Source organism: Peromyscus leucopus, chromosome 18 (genome assembly GCF_004664715.2).
Source record: "Peromyscus leucopus breed LL Stock chromosome 18, UCI_PerLeu_2.1, whole genome shotgun sequence".
NCBI classification, from domain to species: Eukaryota; Metazoa; Chordata; class Mammalia; order Rodentia; family Cricetidae; genus Peromyscus; species Peromyscus leucopus.
Genome location: NC_051078.1, coordinates 36,643,860 through 36,667,768, shown reverse-complemented (window position 1 = coordinate 36,667,768; position 23,909 = coordinate 36,643,860). Strand labels below are relative to the sequence as shown.

The window sequence follows — 23,909 nt, the reverse complement described above, 5'->3', positions numbered from 1 at the left end:
GACACTACAGAAGGACAGGCAGACAGACTAAGACACTACAGAAGGACAGGTAGACAGACTAAGGCACTACAGAAGGACAGGTAGACAGACTAAGGCACTACAGAAGGACAGACAGACAGACTAAGACACTACAGAAGGACAGGCAGACAGACTAAGACACTACAGAAGGACAGGCAGACAGACTAAGACACTACAGAAGGACAGGCAAACAGGCTAAGATACCTCAGAAGGACAGGCAGACAGACTAAGACACTACAGAAGGACAGGCAGACAGACTAAGACACTACAGAAGGATAGGCAGCCAGGCTAAGGCACTACAAATGGACAGGCAGACAGACTAAAGCTGAGCTACTACTCTGCCTCTTTTGCAAGCTGGGGGAGTCGGAGGACTTGAGTATGCCTTCTGAAAAACAGTTCCCCATAGTTAAGATTTTAGTTCACCTCTGGGACAGAAAGCTCTTGGAGAGAAGCAACATGTTTGTAGCTCTGACCTGAGACAGGAAGAAAGGAATGGAGAAAAATCTATCTTGTTAGAAGATCAGAGAACACAGGGAAAAAATGGGCCAGGGAAGCAATGTGGGGGAGCCAAGGGAGAAGCTGTGATCCAGGGGGGCTGCAGTCCACAACCTGAGGACTAGGAATGAACTACTGAGAATGTTCCGGTATCGGGGGAGCCTCGGGGTGAGCTGGGAGAACCGTCCTGAGGAGTTTCCCTTGATTTTGTAACTCATGTCTTCATGCACCAGTAACGTATCTAGACGATAGGGAGAATTAATTTAGTGTACTCCCCAGAGCTCATCAATGAAGCTAGGCTGGCTGGCCCGTGAGCAAGCACCAGGGAACCACTGACTCAACTGTGATGTTGAGCGGGATTTGCTTTACAAGGACTCAAGAGATAAAGAAGCCCAGGTCTCGATACTTGTATGACAAGCACTTTACCCTCTGAATTATCCCCAGCATCCATACCTCGTCTTTCCTCACCCCTCCTAAGGTCCTCCCTTGTTCCTTTAGCTGGCCCCCTTCCTCCCCTCCAAAGACTCCCTTCTGCCTTCATGCCACATACACCCTGTCGCTCTTTCTTCCTCCCTCTCCCAGTCCCTGTAAAGGAAATTTTAAGGATGCTTATTTTTAAGTCCATCTCTTTCTTTGAGACTGATAAGCGGCACCTGGTAAAAGGTTCTGCTTAACTTGGGATGAGTCAGCCGTCTCTCAAAGGACGGTTATCAGAGCTCTACACCTGCCAGGAAAGCCCCAAGAACTCCGAGGCACAGAACCAAAACTTTAATAGACACCATTTTGCTTTATGCCTCCCGTATTCCAGGAAGCTGGCTAGCTGAGCAGAGAGTTTAAAGGCAGGTCGGGTGTCTTGGTTGGAGTAAAGTGTAAGAGAGGGAGATGATAAAATCTGCTAGACAAGATGGGAAAGGCTGCCAGGGGAGAAGCATGTTGCCATGAGAAGATTGTGTGGCCAGGACATTCTGCAGGATGGTTCCCCGTGTAAGTCCAGATCGAGGGACAGAATACACCTTTACCTTGTGTCTGTGCAATGAGTAATGAAAGCAGCTTTCTGCTGTGCCGGACTGATCTGTTATGATACTTGGACTTTTCCAGGCTCTCTCGAAAGCATCTCAAAGTGTCTGCCACGTCCACAGGCACACAGACAAGCTGTTTGGCCTGATTATGTTCTGAAACAGAGGAAAACATTTGGGATGAGTTACGACACAATCCCACAAGTCACAAGGCAGGTCTAGTTCAGAGACCTTCTTGGCCTGGACCCAAAGCTGCTGAATTCAAGGGCCCCGGTCTGTAGCAGGCATTTGATGCATAGATGAATTTTGTCTTTTAGCATATTTCAAAGTTCTTTTTTTTAAAGAAAAGTTTTAAATTTTTTTATCCTTAAGAAATGCAAATAACTTTAGATCTTGCCAATTTTCCTTATGAAGCCTCCTACTTTTTCATTAAAAAAAAAATGTAATAACCTACTCCTTTTCAACAGCCTCTTCAAAGTCCAGGTGCTTTGGGAAACAGACGAAAGGAGGCAACAAAACAAAAAAAAAATCTTGGAGACTGGCAGCTGATCTCAGAAGGGAAGAGAAAGGCGGGTCCTGAGAGAGGACAAGTGGCTGAGGCCATGCGTGGGGCTGGATCAGGTGCTCTGGCGCACCCCTGCCAGGAAGGGGAGCCCACGGGAGAGTTGCTGCTAGGCCTCTGGGCAGTGAGGGTGGTCCAGGAATTGGACTGGGCTGGAGGTGAGCTGCACACAGACCAGATAAGGCCTGTAGGAGAGTGGACTTGCAGGATTCCGCACTGGACAGCTAAAAGATTTACTTCTTCAATAAGCTGAACAAGTAGAATGTCCCAGTAAGAATTTGAGGTCTTGATAATGTAGCCACTTCCTAGTTAATAGAACACTAAGAGGTTAAAGGGTGTGGCCTCGTCCATAAGAAGTGTCCCTTCTAGCTGATGAGATAAGGCTTTCCAGCACAAGAGGATTAAAGTCACATTTGCCGAGAGAATCTGATTAAATGACAAAATGAGCGGAATAAAGAAGACAGAAATAAAGAGGGGCAGAAAGGGGTACACTGATATCTCTCCAGCCCTAATAAGTCTAATAAGTTACCGTGACTGATGGACTCCTAAACCAGCCATGAGGGGTAGAGACCATTATTACCCTTATCTTACAGATGAGGGGAAAAAGGCATGGAGGGGCCTGCCAGATCAGCTTCATAACCAGGAATTCGGGGTGGGGGTGTTCCTGAGAACACAGAGACATCTTGTGCCAGCATTGGGACACACAGGCAGGAGGGATGGCATGGAATTCCGGACACTGTGAGCAGACTTGGCTCTCCTGTTGAACAAAAGGGTCCACTCCAGCCCTGAAGCTTTCCTTAAAGGAGATGCCTTTATTTTCTCCAGTGGAGAAGCAGGGACATGCTTCCAGCAGGACTTGCACCCATGGACGGGTATCTTAGAAGGTTAGGTACCAGCTGTGTTCACGTAGGAGTGGCCCAGAGAGAGGCAGTGGCTAGGAGACTGTCTCTCCTACAACATAAACACCGTGTGACTTCACTTGACTGAGGTTTGTGCAGTGGCCACCAGGGAGCTGCTGGAGGTAACGGGAAATGGTCGGGGGCCTCCATGGTAAAAGAATCATCAAGGGAGGCACCTGTGTCTCCATCCTTTCAAAGCAGGTTCCTTACTGCCCACTCCGAGGAAAATAAAGAATCAAAGCAAGCCAGGGAGATTTGGAAAATATCCATCCAGTCCCTATACCAGTGCCCACCTGCTCACTGAGACCTTCGCTCTAGCCCCCTCCTTCAAAGTATCCATTTTCTCCTCCATACAATCATTCCCAGCAGTGTATTCTGCTGTTATTTCTCCCATCTTTAAAAAAGAAAAAGATCTCTCTCTTGACTCATTTTCCCCTCAGGCTCTCATCCTATTTCTCCATTCTACTTTATACCAAAATCCTCCCAAATGTGGTCTGCACTCACTGTTTCCTATTCCTTCTTAAATCAGATGTCTCTCCTCTCTGGAACAAAAAGTCCCTCCCCACCTAATTGATCACTCATTCTGGTTCTCTCAACCCAACCTCTTGACCTTGGCACCTCAGGCCTTGGTCCTTAGATGCCTTTCTTTCCTTCTTAATTTACACTTACCCCATAAAGATCATCCCTGGTCTTGTGTTTAAATATCAATATTCTGTTGGCTCCCAAGATTTTATCTCTGGTCCCAACCACCCCCCAAAACTCTCACTCATCTATCTAAAGCTACACATACTCAATCCTAACATGTCCCCAGCTGACATGATCCCAGATGACTTCCTAACACACACACACACACACACACACACACACACACACACACACATTCGTGCATGCATGCAGGCACATGCTTGTCTACTCCTTCCAATCTTTCCCGTCTCAGTAGAGAATGACTCCATCTTTATAGATGTTCAACCAAGAGGTAGACTTGTCTTTAACTCTTCTCCTTTCAGGTTCCAAATCAAATCCATAGCAAGTCATAGAGAATCGTCCTTCAGAAAATACATAAAGTCCACCATCTCTCAAGGACTCCTCTCCACTTCCACTATGTCGGGGCCCTGCTACCTCCTTTGGAATTAAAACAATTGTCCTATTGTTTTAAAGGGAATTGGCTTCCCCTTCTACCCCAGCCATGCCTACTATATGCTCCAACACTGCAGCAAGCTTTCTCAAATGTAGTAGACCTTCCTTTGTGGGACCACCAGTTCCCCAATAGTAACACGGAGACTTAATATTAACTATGAAAACTTGGCCTTTAGCTTAGGCTATTTCCCAGATAGCTCTTGTAACTTAATTAGCCCGCTTTTATTAATCTACATTTTGCCATGTGGCTTGGTTACCTCTCCTCCGTACCATAAGTCTGACTTGCTCCACATCTTGCTGGCGTCTCTTTCCTCTCTTCTTCCCAGAGTTCTCTCTTTCTACCTGGAAGTCCTGCCTATTCTCTCCTGCCTAGTGATTGACAGTTCAGCTTTTTATTAAACCAATCACAATGGCACATCTCCACACAGTGTAAACAAATATCCCACAACACAATAGTTTCTGGAAGATTCCTTTTTAAATGTAAATTCTCTTGTGTCGCTCCTTGCCACAAACCCTTCTTCCGCTCCCTCTATCACCTACAGAAAACACCAGAATTCTTAAAAACAACCTATCTGAACTTGTGGGAACTGGACCCTCAAGCGCTGCCTGCTTCCTCCTCTTCCATCCTTCGCCCCCTTCTACAGACGTGATGCCAGTCCTCAGGCTTCACACAATTGGCTCACTTTGGTCCCAAACATTCTGCTCTCAGATATCCTGAGCCTTGCTCCTAAATTCCTTGAGGTTATTGTGTAGCTGTTAACTTCTCAGGGAGGCCTTCATTTATCACCCTCCTTAAAATGGAAGCATTTCTCCTCCCAGACCATCCCCGCATTACTGTGATCCTCTGACATGGTGAGCCTTACTTACTTATTGGGTGCCTCCACTAGGATGAAGTTCACTGAAGGCCAAGTCTTTGTCCATTTAGTCCACTACTCGTCCCTAGAACCTGCTACCTGTTACATGATCCATGTCAGAGAATTCTGTTAACAAATTAATGACTGCAGGTCTTCGAAGTTGAATGGCTTGGGCATGTTTTATACATAATCTCTTTTGTAGGCTAATGTCCATGATCCTGCCTCGGTGTCCCACTTCTGTATTATGTTCAAAACACACCCTGTATTCCTCATACCCTACCCTGTACACCCCTACCCTTATTTACAACACCGTCAAGTTTGTAGATTGCTAGTGTTTTTTTTAACACTGTCAAGTTTGTAGATTGCTAGTGGGTTTTTTGTTTTGTTTTTTATTCCTTGCAAGAATTCATTAGCTTCTAGTTTTACCTTCTTCTGCTAAGAGACTGAGGTCAGAGAAAAAAAGATAAACAAATGCCTCAGGAAAGTCTGGTTACCATAATAAAGTACCATAGACCACGTGACCTATAAGCAAAAGAAACTTACCTTTCACAGATGTAAAGGCTGGGAGTCTCAGACCAAGGTACCAACATGCTCAAGTTTGGGTGAGGGCCTTCACTTCTGATTGCTGACAACTACCTTCAAGCAGCATCCCTTTCACATCACAAAAAGAGGCCTAGAGCACTATCCTGTGCTTCCTTCAAAGAACACAATCCCACTCATGAGGATTCTATCCTCGCGACCTACTCACCTCCTAAAGGCCCCACTTCTAATATCACATTGGAACTAGAATTACAGCACATGAATCTTAAAGAGCCAGAAACATTTGGCCCATAACAAGCCAAGAGAAAGGAAGAAGGCTAAAAAAAACTCCCACATATTAGTGAGAGACACACCCATGAAATATCAACAAGACCTGAACAATTCCAACACCAATTAACATCCCAAATGGATGGCCCTCATCCCTAGATGAAGAGCTACAGAAAACTAAAAACAGCTGAGATGGGGGGAGGAGGGACTGAGTCTTCCCCGGGACTAATCACCCCCCAGCCCTAAGAACATATAATACAAACAAGCAACACTAAATTACTCAAGGGGTTGTATTTATATATTTATTCATTTATATCTGTATGTGTATGTGTGAAGATAATAATTAAAGAAAAGAGGTGATAAACTTAAGATGGGGGAATAAAGAAGGGCTTGGAGGGAGGGGAAATGATGTAACACTTTAATTTTTTTTTTTTTTTTTTTTTTTTTTTTTTTTTGGTTTTTCGAGACAGGGTTTCTCTGTGTAGCTTTGCGCCTTTCCTGGAACTCGCTTTGGAGACCAGGCTGGCCTCGAACTCACAGAGATTCACCTGCCTCTGCCTCCCGAGTGCTGGGATTAAAGGCGTGTGCCGCCACCACCACCCGGCTAATTTTTAAAATAAATAAAATAATATGAGAGGGAGTTACTTTCTCCAGGCTTAGTTTTAAAAGATCCATTAAAATTTGCTGATAGCATTCACCCCAGAGAGTCATTGTTTTAGGAAGTATCTGTTGTAGGGTAGGCATTTGCTTTGTGAGACTCACATCACCACTGCCATGTATATATTTTTTTAAAACAGGCTTGTATCACATCACAACATTTTGCAACATGAGTCCCACAAGCTTACATCATCCAGTGGCACTAGGCATCTTTGTTTACTCTTGGCATACCAGTGAAACCGCCCAGCCGCTCCCTTCTCATAGGTATCCCTGTTGTGGAGAGTCACACGGCTGTATATGGAGCACGTGTGCATGCTGGGCATCACGTGAGGCACTGAAGAGATTCAAGTGAACAGAGCATGGAACTGACTGTCATACAACTGATATTCCAGGCTAAACCTTGAAAAGGTATTAAAATAAATGGTCTGAATGAGACCACCCTGCTGCTCATGAGTCTTTATGGAACCTCCATTGATAGCTGACACCTCTTTTTATTTTCTTAAATATCCTTTTATATTTATTTCCTTTTTCTTTCTTGAGAGTTTTAGCACACCTTTTCCCTTGTGTGGTGGTGATGTAAGTGCTTCTGTCTCTGTGAGATACAACAAAGAAGAAAGGAAAGTATGAGTCCCAGGCTAACCCCCATGGGTCTATATCAAGGATCATTCCAGGAGGTATTTCAAAGTCAGTAATAGTATTTCAATAGTTTAACATCGATAAGGAGAAAGAGTCATGTAAGGAGTGGGCTGCTATGCGTTTCACTGCACCCACATCTAAAGAAAATGCTAATCATACCCAAGTGTTGGGTCTACCAAGGAAGGAACCTAGAGAGAAAGATGAATTCTGCTTTCCACACAGTTGATCACGTCCACCCCAATGCCCAGAGACATTAAAAAAAAAAAAAAAACATATCTGTCAAAGCTAAAAATTCCAGCACACCTGAGAACAGACTAGCCCTATCAGAGAACTTAAATATCCAATCAGATCAAGACTCAAGATAGAGGTCCTGGACAGGATGTAAAAAAATTTCAATAAAAGGTACATCTAAAGTTTATCTCCCAGATAGAGCTTAATGATCAGACAAGCTATTCATCCACACAAGAACAACCTATAAAACAAGTTAGTCTCACTTCTTCAAATTCTGCTGAGATTATACCAAATTACATATGCATTGGTAAACAGTTGAAGGGAGAATAAGATGTTGTTAAATAATGAGAACACCAAATGTTTCTAGGCTCTGGGGCATCACAGTATCTGTTGTGAAGAATTTAAACACATTACCACCAAATGCTTTTATGCCACAAGAAATTCTGAGGTCCTAAAGCAATCATCTGGTGTGGAACCTGTCACGAGTGAACTGTGCCTTATAAAAAAAATTACAAGCACTTCATAGAGGCATACCCAAGGCCCAACATAGTTATACACATATTAATGGGCTGAGTTCAGGATATTGAGAAAATTTCTTCATCTTAAACCCAAAAGCAGAGGCCAAAGATGTTTCTAGCTACACGGGTCCCAGATTATTACAAAGAGGTTCAAGTCAGAAGCCGAGTTTATAATAACTCAATAGAAAACCTGTGTGCTGGGTCACCTAGAATATCACCCCACCATAATAACTCAGAATAAAGTATTTTCCTCATATGACCGCTGAAAAATATCAACTTCTTTCCTGAGTGCTGTATATTTATAAATGACTGTAATCTAAAGCATGCAACGGCAAATGGGCTTAATAGCTCAGCAGAACAGTTGTGGATGGAACAATTATTCACATTATTATTATTATTATTATTATTATTATTATTATTATTCATGCTAGGGCTTGAATATAAAAAATACCTCTACTCAGTAGTAATGTTTAATTGTCTTATCTAAAACGTGAACATAACAATATCTACCTTCCAAGACCATGAAAATTAAAGAATCTTACAGAGTTCCAGCTTGGTCTTACCATTGCCATATAATATTTTCAAACTTGTATTTCCTCAATAGAACATTCCTATTCTAATCACATCTCAAACAGCACATACTTCCGACACAGTTGTAAATCAAAGGGGCACTGTACACTGGCTTCACCTGCCTTCCCTTTGGCCCCTCACCCACTCCTAACTGCCTACATAAATATAGTTTCATAGGAGACAACCAAAGTGCTTTCCAGACTCACCACATCCATAACCAATGAGCATCTTCTGGCATACAGGGCTACAATCTCCCCAGTATGCTGTTTTTCCCCCACCGATGGGAGTCATCGTTTTGATTACCACCATGCTTGGCACATTTTTCTCATGGTTGTAGCTATTTTTTATAGAATGGAAAACATAATAGCAACTGTATTTGAGTAAGGATCCTAAGGCAGGGGGCATACTCTATCCCCCAAGGTCCATAGACAAATCCAAGTAAAAAAAGGAAGACCACTCCTTGATGGGAGCCGTCATGTGTGACTACAAGGTGATCCTCCAAGTGAGTATGGAAGCCGAGGGATGAGCATCTCAGGAAACCACCTGAAGTCAGTCACCACCAGCATCCTCTAGCCTCCACAATGCTCTGCAAATACTTCCTGTCTCTCTTACTCCCCTCTTTCAGACTGTCCACTCTTCTGTATTTCTCCTGAAACCTCCAGTCTTAGCAACCTTGGCTATGTTCTAAACCCTCATCACTGAAAAAGTCCCTCCTACCCAACCAGAGTGCCTTCAACTTCCAGTCTTATAAGCCTTCTGACACTGAGCCTAATTTCTCATCCTTCCTTTCTACCTTAGCAGGAGGAGCACCCCCACGCTCCTCTCAGCACCCCAGTCTCTGCCTTCATTCTCCTCAAGGTCCTCGTTCTGTCCAAAGCCATTCTCTACGGTGGCTAGGCTCTCCTTCTCTGATGGCTCTTTCCACGTGGACACACTTCTTCCAAAAGAAAGCACACATAAAACGAGACGGAAGGTCAGAAGGTGGTAGAGCATTTGCCAAGCATGTACAAGCCCTAACCCTCAAGCCCCAGGCTTTCTGAAAGGCAATTCATTACCCACCAAATCCCTGCAGATGTGGCTCAGCACTGCTACCCCCACAATACAAATATTCCCACTGTCCTCCTCATCATTTCGTCCTCCTCATCATTTCAAGTCACAAAGCCAACCACTCAGCAAACAGCTATACATTAGGCACTACCAATGACATTCTGGTTACAGCAGTGACCACAACAAAGACTCCTGCCTTCACCGAGCTTGCACTGCATCAAGGGAGCCAGCAACCAAGAAACACAACACAAATCCTAAAATGCATGCCATGACTGACGGTAAGAAGTGCTTCATGAGACTTTGCACAGTGTTGGGTAAAGGAACTGGGCGGAGCAGTTTCAGTCGGAATGGTCAGGACAAGCCTCCTTTAAGAAATGAGAAGCAGTGAGCTGGCTTTTTGGAGCCCACTACCTATGGTGGGACAACTCCTACAGCCTGGAGGCAGGGGGAGACTCTTGGACTTGCCTCTACTGAACGTACCAGGCTCTGCTGACTCCCCATGGGAGGCCTTACTTTCTTTTAGGAGGGCATGGGGGGTGGGTTGGGAGGGGAGTCTGGAGGGGTAAGGGGAGGGAAGAAGAGGATCTGTGATTGCTATGTAAAATGAATAAAAAAATTCTTAATAAAAAAAAAGAAATGAGATTCAGGACTTAAAGGAAGAGAGAGGTTTGCAGTCAGACACCTTGGTGTGGTGGGATCATGGAAACAACTAGAACAAGGCAAAGATACGAAAGCAAAAAGCCAGTAGCAATGGCCACCAGATTGCAATACCCCTCACCCCAAAGAGATTTACGGTTGCACATTGATTATTTTTTGCACAGATGCTTTGTGAATATTAGCTTATAGGTATTAATACACTTGGTTTCTTGTTTCCATTCTTCGGACTAGAAGAAAGGGGATGTGATAAGTCATACAGTGGTCCTGAAGGCTGCAATTAGAAAGTGACCCATTTGTCTGCTGACATCCTACTGCCCAAAGTATATGACCATACTTCAAAGGAAGCACTTCCGATTCTACTTGACTTGGAGAGTCAGAGTTCAGGGGCCCAGTGACCCCTGGATGCAAGCCAAGGAAGAACATACTGTGAGTGAAGTATGGACACAGACGAGGAGGGTGAGTGAAAAATCTGAGAATAGGGCACACAAGGTCAAGAGAGAGAGAGAAAGAGGGAGGGAGGGAGGGAGGGAGGGAGGGAGGGAGGGAGGGGGAGAGGGAGAGGAGCCAAGAACAAGAAATATGGGCAGGGTATTGTAATTAAGTAAATAAATGAAGCAAGGGGCTGGAGAGATGGGCCAGCAGTTAAGAGCGCTTGTTCTTGCACAGGACCTGGGTTGGATTCCCAGCACCCACAACCATCTTCAGCTCCAGTTCCAGGGAATCTGACACCTTCTTCTTGCCTCCGTGGGCACCAAGAATATACAGGGTGCACATACATACATGCAGGCAAAAGACTTATACACATAAAACAAGGAAATCTTTAAAAAGTTAAGAATAAATGAACTAATGAGCCTAAGCAGTGCCCTTAGCACAAAGCATATGACACATGAATGTGCGGTCTGTCGAGGCTGCGCTCACTCCATGCCTATCAGACAAACTCCCCAGAATGCAGCATCTGAGTCCTGTGTCCTTGGCACAGAAGTTGTGTCAAGGTGGCTGCTTCATCATCCTATCAGCAGCTCAATGGTCAACCTTGCTGAATGAGGACACAGAGGCAATTGGCAGACCTTTCTTAGGGAGGGCTCATGAGATGTGGGAGCGATTTGTCACTGTTGAATAGCTACGCCATACCTTGACTGACATTGCTTCCTAAATGTGATAGCCTCAGGTCTACATTCGACAGAGCTCTCCCTGATTCCAACCGCCACCAAGATATTGATGACTAAACAGTTCTCTAAACCAGCTCACTCTGAACATCACATTAGTACATCCAACCACCTACCCAATACCACTCCTTAGCTATCCATCAGCCATCTACCCCACACCTTTCCTCAGGTATCCACCAGCCATCTACCCCACACCTTTCCTCAGGTATCCACCAGCCATCTACCCCACGCCTTTCCTCAGGTATCCACCAACCATCTACCCCACACCTTTCCTCAGGTATCCACCAGCCATCTACCCCATGCCTCTCCCCAGGTATCCACCAACCATCTACCCCACACCTTTCCTCAGGCATCCACCAGCCATCTACCCCATACCTCTCCTTGGCCATCCACCAACAATCTACCCCATGCCTCTCCTCAGGTATCCACCAGTCATCTACCTCATGCTGTCCCCAGGCATCCACCAGCCATCTACCCCATGCCTCTCCTCAGCCATCCAGGCAAATTCAAGAATGCAACAGCAGCCCTTTCTTCTGACTCATGTCTCCTTTGGTTCCTTTCCTGTCTGGATGAAGGCATCATTACCCAACCAGGCACCTGATGCACACCACAACAATGAGTTCCTCATCTGCCCCCCCCACCCCACCCCCATGCCTAGTCAGAATAGAATGGAGTCCTGTGGCAACTCTTTCCCCCCTCTCCCATGTCCGTTCCCTCTCTACTGTAACTGCTCAGCTGCAGGCCTCCATTTATATACAAGCCAGGAGCAGAGACTCTCTGGCTTCCACACGGGCTCCTTTGAACCTATTTCCCACATTGCTGTAGAAGATTCTTTGAAGAGGGTGGGAGAGATCGTTTGACTCTTGCCTCCTTGCATCATTTTGCCTGGCTCCCCTCTGCTCCCCGCTTAAAGCTGAGCCCCTTCATCTTGCTCAGTGAGGTATTTTACTGCCTACTTCCTGCCAGCCTTGCTGCCCTTCTGCCTTTCTGCCGTCCCTCAAAGGTGAATGCCAGCTATACACTATTGCAGTTTATAGCAACGGGGTAGAAATAATATTATCCATTACAACCCCCACTTTATTTATCTCCTTGGACAGACCATACATTCCTCTCCGACGAAACATCATCTCATTCATCTTTGTATTCTTGGTACCTTATGACAGCATTTACAACTTAACAGACGCTCAGTAGGTGTTTGCTGAATGGCTGGATGGCTGGAGGACCAGCTCGACAAATGGCTGAATGACTAATGGCATATGAACACATACTAGAAATCAGTAGATAAAGAATAAGTGAAAGAATTGTAACATCCCAAAGATTGTGCTCTTTTCCCTGTCCCAGAAACATGGACACATGAAAAGCACAATAGAGTGCAGTCTTTACTTACATTCTCATCTTTTCCTTTGAAGAGGTATTTGTTTAATCATGGTGATAGAATTACGTTTGGGTTTAGATTTATTTTATTTTTATCCGCACACATGTGTATATGTCTATGTGAGTCTATGCCACATGTATATAGATACCCATAGAGTATTGTGTTGGTGTTGGACTGCCTGGAGCTGTAGTCACGGGCAGTTATGAGTGGCACAATGTGAGTGCTGGGAACCAATCCCCCGGCCTCTAGAACCACAGCAAGCTCTCTTAACTGATGAGGAGCTATGTCTTCAGACTCTGTATTTTCATCTTACTCCATTGTGTCATTTCTAAAAGCTGCACTGGCAGAAACATTCTGGAAGTCTCTTCAGCTAAAGACAAGTAAGTCAAGGTACGCCCGAGTCCCCTCCGGCTCTCTGATTACAACACCCACAACTGGCCATTGCACAGTCAGTGGGACCCTGCACACTGAAGGAGGAAATGGAAGTTACTGTCAGAACCAAATCAGTGAAGCAAACAGAAAAAAAGTTAAAAATTTTAAAAAAAGAGTTCCCAAGCAGAGAAAAACAGAAAAATGCTCAGAGTAGACTTTCCTCGTCAATTCTCCTTTTCCTTGCCTTTCATTTCCCTTCAGCTTATAAAAAAGAAATTTAACTTATAAAAGTGTTTAATCATCTTTGCAGGACATTTACAGCAATATAAAATGATGAGTATATCAAATGATTTATTTTCAAGTAAATCTGAAAAATAGGTTTTGCTCACATTGTGGGAGAGTTGACATGTGGAACGCGATGACGAACCTTAAAAAATAAGACAACTGAGGTTCACCTTAAAACTGGGTCTAACCTGAAAGGATAAGAGTCTTGAGCAGGTCAGGGCTGCCTTCTGCTTCTACCAGCGTCTTGGGCGAAGAAGGGTTGATGGTGAATTGCTTCCCTATGAAGTTCCGGCAGGTTATCTTAAAGAGATGAGAACAGACGGCGCTTAGGCATGTGTGTTTTAAAGTCTGGCTCACTTGAAATGTTTGTCTCAGTCTCTGTCAAAATAAATGTGGAACAGTACCACAAACAAAAGCTGGTGGAATAGCACTCAGTCACGAGGACTTCGGGGAAAACACGGCTATATAATTTTTCCATATTTCCCTTGTACACAGCCCAGCTGGGAGAACATTGGGGAAATTATGTGCAGCAATTAGAATATGATTTTCTGATATTTTATAAATTCACTGATCTAAATATATATTCCATTATGTGAGCTGAAGCACATTTCAAATGCAGGCTTCCTTTCCAAAGGCAGATTTGGTTCCAGCCTACTTATAATTAATGCAATTTTAACTTCCCTGATGAAGTTTTTCCAAACTAATTGCTTCTATAATATTGTGACAATTTCTTGAACAGATGTTTGAGTCCTCAAATTGTAAATTATGTGAACACAGAAAAGTGTTTAGATGAAAGCAAATTCCTTTAAAGAGTCCAAGACCCTGTTCCCTCTATGTTTCTACTCATATCCCTTGGTCTAACCTCAGCCAATCATTCAAGATACAGCTGTCTCTCAGTCCCGTGTGGTGCAAACGCTTCTTCACTGTCCCTTGAGGCCTTTCCATAATGAGATGGAAACGGAGTCTGGGAAGATGCAGACTCCTTCCTACCACATGCACACCAGCATGGTCCATCCTTTCCCCCAACCTCTTCAAACAAATCTTTATTGATTGCCAGTGTGTCCTGCACACTTACTAAAAGGATGGTGTGCGGCAGCAGAGAACCAAACAAAAGTTTCTTGCTGCGGATATCACTCTATATAAATAAAACACTGGCCAGTGACCAGGCAGGAAGTATAGGCAGGACAAGGAGAGAGGAGAATTGAGGGAACAGGAAGAAGGAGGAAAGACACTGCAGCCACCACCAGGACAAGTAGCTTGTAAAGACGCCGGTAAGCCACAAGCGACATGGCAAGGTATAGATTTATAGAAATGGGTTAATTTAAGATATAAGAACAGTTAGCAAGAAGCCTGCCATGGCCATACAGTTTATAAGTAATATAAGCGTCTGAGTGATTATTTTATACGTGGATTCTGGGACTACGGGGCTTGGTGGAACCTGGAGAGAAGCCCTCCAGCAACAGTTTCTATTCCAAAGGAACATATTTTGGTGGGTTCCAAGAACAAACACAATACTGAAATACATAATGTAGCACATTAAAGAGTTTTAGCTGCCAAGGAAGAATGGTGTGAATAGACACATAGTTATAAATACCAAAGAAAAGGAAAAGTTCGGCCAAGAGTATGAAAGATGAGGGTGAAATCAGTGTGGGCATGTGGAAGGAAGTGCTTGCCATGCAAAAATAATAAAGATGCGATGTCCCGGAGGTGAGATGTCTTAAGGATAATGTAGTTAAAACATGTAGGTACAGACGGGTATGGTCTAGGGCACCTGGAATCCCAATACTCAAGAGGCAGGCACTGAAGGACTGCTGTAAGTTCAGGGCCAACCTCGTGTGCACAGTGAGTTCCAGGCCAGCCGTGGCTATATAGACCCTGTCTCAAGAATAACCAAATAAATGTGCAGGAGAGCTGGGTGTGGTGGCCCATGCCTCCAACCCCAGGACTCAGGAGTCAAAAGCAAGAGCATCATGAGTTCAAGGTCACCCTCTACTATATGGGTCATTCTTGAGCTATATGAGATCTTGTCCAAGATACACAACAAAACACCTGTTGGGAAATTACCAAGCGCTAGCCAATAACAAAGGCATAAGCCATACAGAACAAGGCATAGTAAGCCTTGATGAAGAAGCTTACTTTACTCTAAATCCCATGTATGATTGTAATCTGACTTGGGTTTTCAAAGGGCTGTTTTCATCCGCTGCATTGAGAATAGACTGCAGGCTGGAGGTAGGGCACAGCATATTTACAAAGTCACCAACGCCAGCAAATACACCGATAGCTGGATCAGAGGATGGTCGGTGCTGAGAGCTAGTTAGATTCTGATTGCGTTTTGAAGACAGGATTTGGAAAGCCATGTGAGTGGGGTGTGAGAACAAGAGCCAGAAGCGGCATCAGGGTACCTGGCATGCGCAGTTAGGATAGCGCCGTCATCAGCTAACAGGGTCTTGGGAGAACAGGTTTGTTTGTGGTCAGCTGATCCAGGTAGAGTGTGGATTGGCTGCTTAGGGATAACCTTCCGGAGGAAGGGCAGGGAGTGTCCATTTTATAGCATACCCACACTTCATTCTGATTCTTCAATCAAGAGCTAATCTAGACAATACTGTGCCAGGATTCTGTGGAAACTGAGGTACCTAATTAGCTAACTTTAAAATAGAGTGGCCATCCTCAGTGGACCTAGCCTAATCAGGAGAAGTCCTTAGCAGGCATTGATCTCCAGAACTTCACATACCAAACAGCAGCTGAACCTGCAATTGCTCTCTTCTCTACAAAACAAGAGCGTGGATTGATTCCTAACCACTAAGAAGAATGTACAGGAGGTAAGGCACTCATCTGGCCATGAAGAACTTCTGTGAGAAAAGGAGAAAATGGAGTGCTCACTGGAATCCCACACGCGGTTGTGAGGAGAGGGACTGGATACAGGCCCACTGGCCAGGGCCTTTGGGAAGGCAAATTCAGAGGCGGCACAAATCCATATTTGTGCAATCAGTCAACTGGAAAACTTACACCTCTCTCTTCCTCCGTCTCTGTCAAGACTACCACAGTTTCCATGAGCCTTGAACATTTTCACATTTGTGGGCCCAGTAATCTATTTAAAATGCATATTAAAATTATAGTTCATTGAATGAGTTGGTATAAGTACAAAAAACAAGCCATAGGAAAAATGATAACATTTTCCTTTGTTCTAAAAGTTACTCTTTTTTTTTTCTTATTTTAAAATGAATTGAAACGTTAAACAGGCCCCTGAAAACTACTGTGGGATCGAGGTACTGTTCCCATTGCTTCTAAGGAGTGTGTCAGCGCTGACCTGGACGTGCCTTTCTTGTGGAGAAGGCCTTAACATCTGGTTTGCTGTGTCTGGAGAGTGCTGAGAAAGAGCAAGCTGTCAATAACGTTTGTGGATCTGGATGGAGAACGCCCAAGAGAAAATACTGCTTAGTTGGCTCCAAAATCCTTCCCTTTTCTGTGCGCGGAAACAGGAAGCCGCGCGGCGGCATGAGCAACAGCCCCGCTTACCTTCTCTCCTTTTTCAGCCTCGTATCTGGCACAAGCCTGTTGAGAGACATCGGGGCCCCCGAACTTTTGTATCCTCACGAGCAGCTGGCGCTGTGCGTACACCAACAGCGGCGTCACTTGCTCCGTATACCTCTCGCTGGGTCGTGGTAAAGAATTACATTGAAAAGTTAACTTGAGCTAAAGGACCATCCCCCCGAAAAGAAGTCCGTTCCCTTTAGATGCTTCGGGGCCGGACGTACTGTGAAATGATGTTGAACTGGATGGCGAGAGACACCAGTGTCTCCCATTTCTCCACTTGGTACAGAAGCTCCAGAGACTTTAACACGAAGTCACGGATCCATTTCAGATCAACCACATTGATGTCATCCAAAGGATGCTCGAAAGTCAGGCTGGAACCCCCGTTATCGTATTTGATGTTCCCGTAACAGCTGGGAACGCTGAAGTCACCTTTCTCTTCCACAGGCTGCAGGAAGCACATGGAGATGAGATGCCCGCCCAGCTTAAGGTCTTACTACATATTCTCCCGGTAAATAAATGCAATAATGCAACGCGAAGAGGAACTGAACAAGAAAGGAAATTAATTCTATGAGAGTCACAGCTCTGTAATTGGAGATGGTGCTGTACACTAAAATCCTCAGTGATGATGAAATGTGCTAGGTTTGTGTGCACTGCAATTTAATACAGCCACCAGACATGTGTGGCTCTGATTATTTGAAATGGGATGGTGCAACTGAGTTTTTAATTTTGCCTGCTTTTAACTATTTCACATTTTAATTTATTAAATGACAGCTAATATTTATTAGACAGCAGAGACAGAGGTCTGTTCTTGGCATGTATTCATTGTTGGTTTAAGTAAGGACATTAAACCACTATGATAAAGCTTTTAGGGAAAGCATTTAGTTTGTACAAATAAGAATCTTTTGTGGTATGTTGGGCACATTAACTAGCATGTAGAATACTATCCTCAATTCCTTAATACAAAAATCAATTTTACAGAGGTGTCTTAGTTGGGGTTATTATTGCTGTGATAAAACACCATAACCAAAAACAATTTGGGGAGGAAAGGGTTTATTTGGCTTACACTTCCATATTGCTGTTCATCACTGAAGGAAGTCAGGACAGGAACTCAAATAGGGCAGGAACCTGGAGGCAGGAGCTGATGAAGAGGCCATGGAGAGGAGCTGCTTACTAGCTTGCTCTCTGTGGCTTGCTCAGCCTGATTTCTTATAGAACCCAGGACCATCAGCCAGGGATGGCACCACCCACAATGGGCTGGGCCCTCTCCATTGGTCACTAATTGAGAAAATGCCCTACAGCCATAAAACCAGCCAGCACAACTGACTCCTTGTCAACCTGACACACAAACACATCACTATTAAGCTACAACCTTTTCTTTCTTATTCATCCCCAAATATCACACATTAATTTCAATATTACAATATAAAAACACTTTCAAATTTTAAAAGCTCCACAAGTCTTAGAAATACAAACATTTTAAAAATTCACTCTGCTCTAAAGTCCAAAGTATTTTATAAAATACAAAGTTCCCAACTGTGCACTCTTATGAAAACAAAAATAAATACTTTCTTACTTCAAGAGAGAAGAACCAGGGCACAGTTACAATCTGAACAAAGCAAAGACAAACTCCAACTATGTAAATAACTCAGTGTCCAATGTTTGATATCCACTCATGGTGGTCTGGGTTCCTCCAAAGGGCTTGGACAGCCATGCCTAGCATACAAAGCTTATCTTCTAGGCTCTGGCTGGCTCCACTCCACTGCTGCTGTCCCTGGTGCTCATTCTCTGGTCCTAGCATCTCCAAAGTGCTGGGGTCTCTTGCTGCGACCACACTGCACTTGCACCAATAGCCTCTCCCGGACTCTCTTCAAGGTGCCAAGCCTCAACTTCTCTGCAGGACCATTTTGATCCTGGGCCTTCAACTGCTAAGGAACCTGCACCATCCCCAGTGGCCTCTCCTGGTCTCTTAGTTCCCAGTCTCAGCTGCTCTTCATGCCTTCAAACTTAGCACCACCCCTTGGAGACTCTCATGCATCACCAAGTTCAGCTTCCATCAGGAAGCACATCCTTGGCCTCTGGAACCCAGCTTCTGTGCACTGACTCTGAGGAAACAATTCTTAGAAGATCTCACCTCCAGGATGCTGGTCTCTTCTTAGTCACTGCTAATTTCTCAGCTCCAACTGACCAGCATAACTGTCCCAGTGAGCAAAGGTTTCACTTTAGTTGCCCTGGTATCTTGGTAATCACAGTCAATTCTTCAACCCCAGCTAACCAGAACCACAGATTCTTAACTCAAAATATGTAGCCGCCACTGGAGTCAAAGTGACTCCAACTTGCCTCTGGAACTTCACAAGCAGGCCTCCATTATCTACTTTTCTCTCAATGTTCTTATCTTCCAAGCTTCCACAGAACAAAACTCACCGAGCTTTGAATACTTGATGGCTTTTCTGTACCAAAGTTCCAAAGTCTTTCCATAGTCTTCCCAAGAGCAATAAGGTCAGGTCTGTCACAGTAATGCCCATTATCCTGGTACCAGTTTCTGTCTTAGTTGGGGTTACTGTTGCTCTAATCAAACATCCACATCACTGCTCATCATCAAAAAGGTGAGCACAGGAACTCAAGCAGGGCAGAAACCTGGAGGCTTGCTCAACTTGACATGCTCAGCCTTCTTTCTCATAGAACCCAGGACCACTAGCCCAGGGATGGCACCACCCACAATGGACTTGGCCTTCCACTTCAATCACTAGTTAAGAAAATACCCTGCTTGCTTACCTGCAACCTGGTCTTAGGGAGGCATTTTCTCAATTGAGGTTCCCTCCTCACAGATAATTATAGCCTGTGTCAAGTTGACATAAAACTAACCAGCACAGGAGATTGTCTCTAGAGGCCTGCCTGATACTTTTGTACAGAAACGTTACTATTTTAAGTACAATTGTGCTCATTTCCCATGAGACCTGATGCATTTGTGTATTCCTCTGATAATTCCTGCAGCAAAGCAAAATATATAGCCAAATGGGGTCAGCCCACCCTGTCCTGGTGAGTCATTAAGAGTAACCACGTGCCACAGAGGAAAGACATGAACAAAAATGGAGGCTGAGCAAGATCTACTCCTTCAAGCTAGAAAACTGCCTGGCTGTAGAAGATCAGAGAATGAAATGGGGCTAAAGCACGTATTGTCCACGTGAGGTTTGCACCTTACACAGGGCCATGCTCAAAGGGAACAGTGTTGAGAGTCATGAGCCCAGGTCCCAATCCTCTGAGTCTGCAGTGTGTGTGTGTAAGGAGCTAGCTCCAATTCCTCCTTTCTCTCTGATCCCCAAGAGGCATCAGCACGCACCCTCCTCTCGTCGACTTGTCCCCCTCAGCCCTTTCTGGCTTGCCATGCTGACATACTATGTCAGGTGCTGGGCTCATTTCTAGGGTGAAGGATGAGGAAGTCCTCAGTAGTGACCATATGTTCCAATACAGAGTTCACTAACAACCAAGCTGGGATTCTATCTCAAAGTATCTTGTTCAACATCCATCTCTCCATTGACTCCAACCTGATGGGCCAGGGCAGAGGGAGCATGGTGTGTTACCAGACAAAACTAAGAAGCAAGCAGAGTGGACACTTCAGGACTGAAATAACATTTGGAGGGTAGGGATTTGGGTGTGGTCACACTTTAAGATTGTAAAGATTTAGTATGTACCATGTGCGATTCTTTAAGATGTTTTATTAAAGACAACTTACAGTGCCTAAAACAGTAGGGATCGTAATAATAAGACCCTGAACACCTTCTACCAGCTTCAGTAGCTTTCAAGTTTTAGGGTGTACCCAGTTAGTTCATTATTTTTAATTATATCCCAGAAATTACACTAATCAATCTATAAATATTTCAACTTAATCTCCAAAGAGTGAAGACTTCATTTTACAAAAACATAACCATAATATCATAATCCTACTTTAAAAGTAGACAAAAATAAAGGCTGAGAGGATGATGTAGTGGGCAAAAGTACACAGCACCCAAGAGTGAGGATGTGAGGCTGAATCCCCAGAACCCATATAAACACCAGGAGCCGTAGCATCCACACCCCAGGGCAAGATGGCTGGTGGACATGGAAGCTTGTGGGCCAGCTAGCCTGGCATCCACAGCCCCACAGCAAAACAACAAAGAGACCTTGACCAAGAACAAAGATCGGCAGGCTGTGGCACTCACACACCTGCAAACACATAGACATGTATACATATCATTCACACAGACACAATCATACACACATGCAAAAAAAAAAAAAAAAAGCAAAGCTCTTAAAATCATTCTTCAATAACCACACTGAAAATGCTCCCATTTCCTGAAAGGAGATTTGCACAAGGCCCAAACTGCAATTTGGGTATGGCTGTTTAATCCGTGATTTTATCTCTCCCTTTTTAAAATTTCATTTTGTTGTTGAAGAAACCATGTTGCTTCCTAGAGCGCTCCTGAGGGCTTGATTCTGTTGACTGCATTCCTAAGGCGTTCTTTGAAAGGTCCCGCTCAACTACATGTGTGTTACCTGTGAGGTCTGAATGCTCGATCTGATTAGTTTGGGTTTTTTTCTGACTGGTGTATTCTTCCTCTACTTAATCCATCCACTGAGAACTGACAAATCTTGATATTGTGCGTCTAACAGCCTTCCTTCATTTACCACCTGAATACTTGCATTTAAAAGTTTCCCTCACAGTTATTAGAGGCAGGCTAACCCCACATGGCCCTGGTCCCTTCAGTGAAAAACAGAGTTTAAGACCATATCCTAGGTGCTAGCCATGGCCACTTGTACTGGGGGCCTTTTAATTCTACCTCCTATGTTGTGTTTCAAGTTTGCATGTAGTCTGCCTTCAGATTCTCCATCTGTACTGTTGACACACTGCCTTCTTCACGCCAGTACCATAGTCTCCCAGGGACTACAGCTTGAATAAGCTTCACTTGGGTGGTGAGTCCTGAAAATCCCATTTGTTAAAAAGACTTGCTGGAGGGGTGGAGGCTGGGGCCAAGAAGATTCACTTTCATTTGCATTTGTTTGTAAATTTTAGAACAGTCAACATTTTTAAAATGCCTTTTAGATTTCCATGGATCAGTGGATCACATTGGGGGTGACTGATGGCCAGTCTTTCTGACCATGGGCAGGAGACATCTCTCTCTCTCTCTCTGTTTCTTTGGGTCCTCTGTAACTTCATCTCAATGTAGAGATTCTACTCCAGCTGACAGACAACTGGTGGCTTCCACTTTCATCAATTCTGCCACTTGTGGCTTTGACTTCTCGGCTCTTGTGACTAGTGCAGTAATAAGTATGGGTGTGCAGGCATCTCTCAGATATTCCCTTGGATATGCGCTCTCTGGCAGGACTTCAAGAGCATATCAGAGTTAATTGCTGAGTAACCACTGCACTGTTTCCACAATGCCTTCACCGATTTCCAGCTGCTGCGTCAACAGTGAGTACCAACCCCCCTTCTCCACGCCATCATCTCCACTTGTTATCTTTTGTCATTTTGAGTCACCATTACCCCAAATGGGAGAGGTGACAGCTTAGGGTAATTCTGACTTGCATCTCCCTGCTAATCAATGATGCTGAGCATTTTCAAATCACCTTTGGAATATTCATGTTTTCTTCCAATTTATTTATATATGTCTTTATTACTGAATGTGCATGTGTGTGCTCGATGTGTAGAAAGGAGGCTTGTGTGCCACGGCACACATGTGGGGGACAGAGGACAGTCTCATGGGGTCACTTCTTTCCTTCCACCTCTGCGTGAGCTCTAGGGACTAAACTCAGGTCACCAGGCTTACACACGGCACAACCTTTATGCACTGAGGCATCTCACCATCTGTGAAGGTCTTATTTTGAAAAAGGTCTATATACATGTGGTGCTCATTTTCAATCAGCATACTGAGATTTCTTCTTTTGCTATTTAGCTGAGTACCAAGCACACTTTAATACTGATTCTTTGCCAGGCAGCAGTGGCACACGCCTTTAATACCAGCATTCAGGAGGCAGAGCCAGGCAGAACTCTGTGAGTTTGAGGCCAGCCTGGTCTACAGAGTGAGATCCAGGACAGGTACCAAAACTACATGGAGAAACCCTGTCTCGAAAAAAAACTATATATATATAGAGAGAGATAGATAGATAGATAGATAGATAGATAGATATAGATATATATAGATATAGATAGAGATAGAGATAGAGATAGATAGATATAGATATAGATATAAATATAGATATAGATATAGAGAGATTCTTTATCATGTATATGGTTTGCAAATATTTTCTCCAAACAGCTCTTTTAAAAAAATTCATATACACATATGTGTGTATGTTCCTATGTGTGAGGGGGCATGTGTGTGTGGTACACGTGCATGTGTGTGCATGTATACACAGAGGTTGAAACTGAGTATTCTTCTCAATCTCTCTCTGCCTTAGACACTGAGTCAGAGCCTACCATTTCAGCTAGTGCAGCCAGACGGCTTGCTCCAGGGTTCCTTTTTCCACTTCTTATGGCATTACAGGAAGACCGCCATGCCTGCTTGACTCTTCCATGGGCCAGGGAGATCCGAACTCCAGGCTTCACACATTTGGGACAAGTTCTTTGCCCACTGAGCCATCTTTCCGGCCATAGCCTGTCTCGTAATTCTGCTGATGGTTTCATTTGCCATTTGGAACCTTCAGGGTTTGATGTAATCCTATTGACTGAAGCTTTACTGGGTCCTGAAACACTGTAAAACTGCACGCTTTTCTCTTGTTTCCCATTTCAATGCCATCATGTTTCCAATGTGGTTCATTCTACCCTCTCATGTTTCAATGATATATCTCTTGCCATGTTTCTACTTTCTTTTTTTTTCTGTCATTATTACTGTTATCATCTTTAGTGGCTAATTTTCTCCTTTTATTGAAAATAGGGGTTTTTTTCTCAAATAATATATCCTGATTATTGTTTCTCCTCCGTCTACTCCTTCCAGTTCCTCCCCACCTCCCCTCCCACCCAGATCCACCCCTTTTCTGTCTCTCATTTAAAAAAAGTTTCTAAAGGATAATAATAAAATTAAATATAATGAGATAAAATA

The 23,909-nt window shown here is 44.1% G+C and overlaps 1 protein-coding gene across 1 annotated transcript in view; it reads right to left on the bottom strand.

Annotated features, from left to right (window-relative positions):
* Cfap54 (cilia and flagella associated protein 54) overlaps nucleotides 1-23,909 on the bottom strand; it is a 303,089-nt gene that overhangs the window by 151,067 nt on the left and 128,113 nt on the right. The window contains exons 37-40 of the mRNA XM_037211918.1: nucleotides 17,058-17,281; nucleotides 16,819-16,954; nucleotides 13,491-13,602; nucleotides 1,533-1,685 (exon numbers count right to left, since the gene is read on the bottom strand). Of these exons, the coding sequence (XP_037067813.1) occupies nucleotides 1,533-1,685; nucleotides 13,491-13,602; nucleotides 16,819-16,954; nucleotides 17,058-17,281 (625 nt within the window). The remainder of the gene's footprint in view (nucleotides 1-1,532; nucleotides 1,686-13,490; nucleotides 13,603-16,818; nucleotides 16,955-17,057; nucleotides 17,282-23,909) is intronic.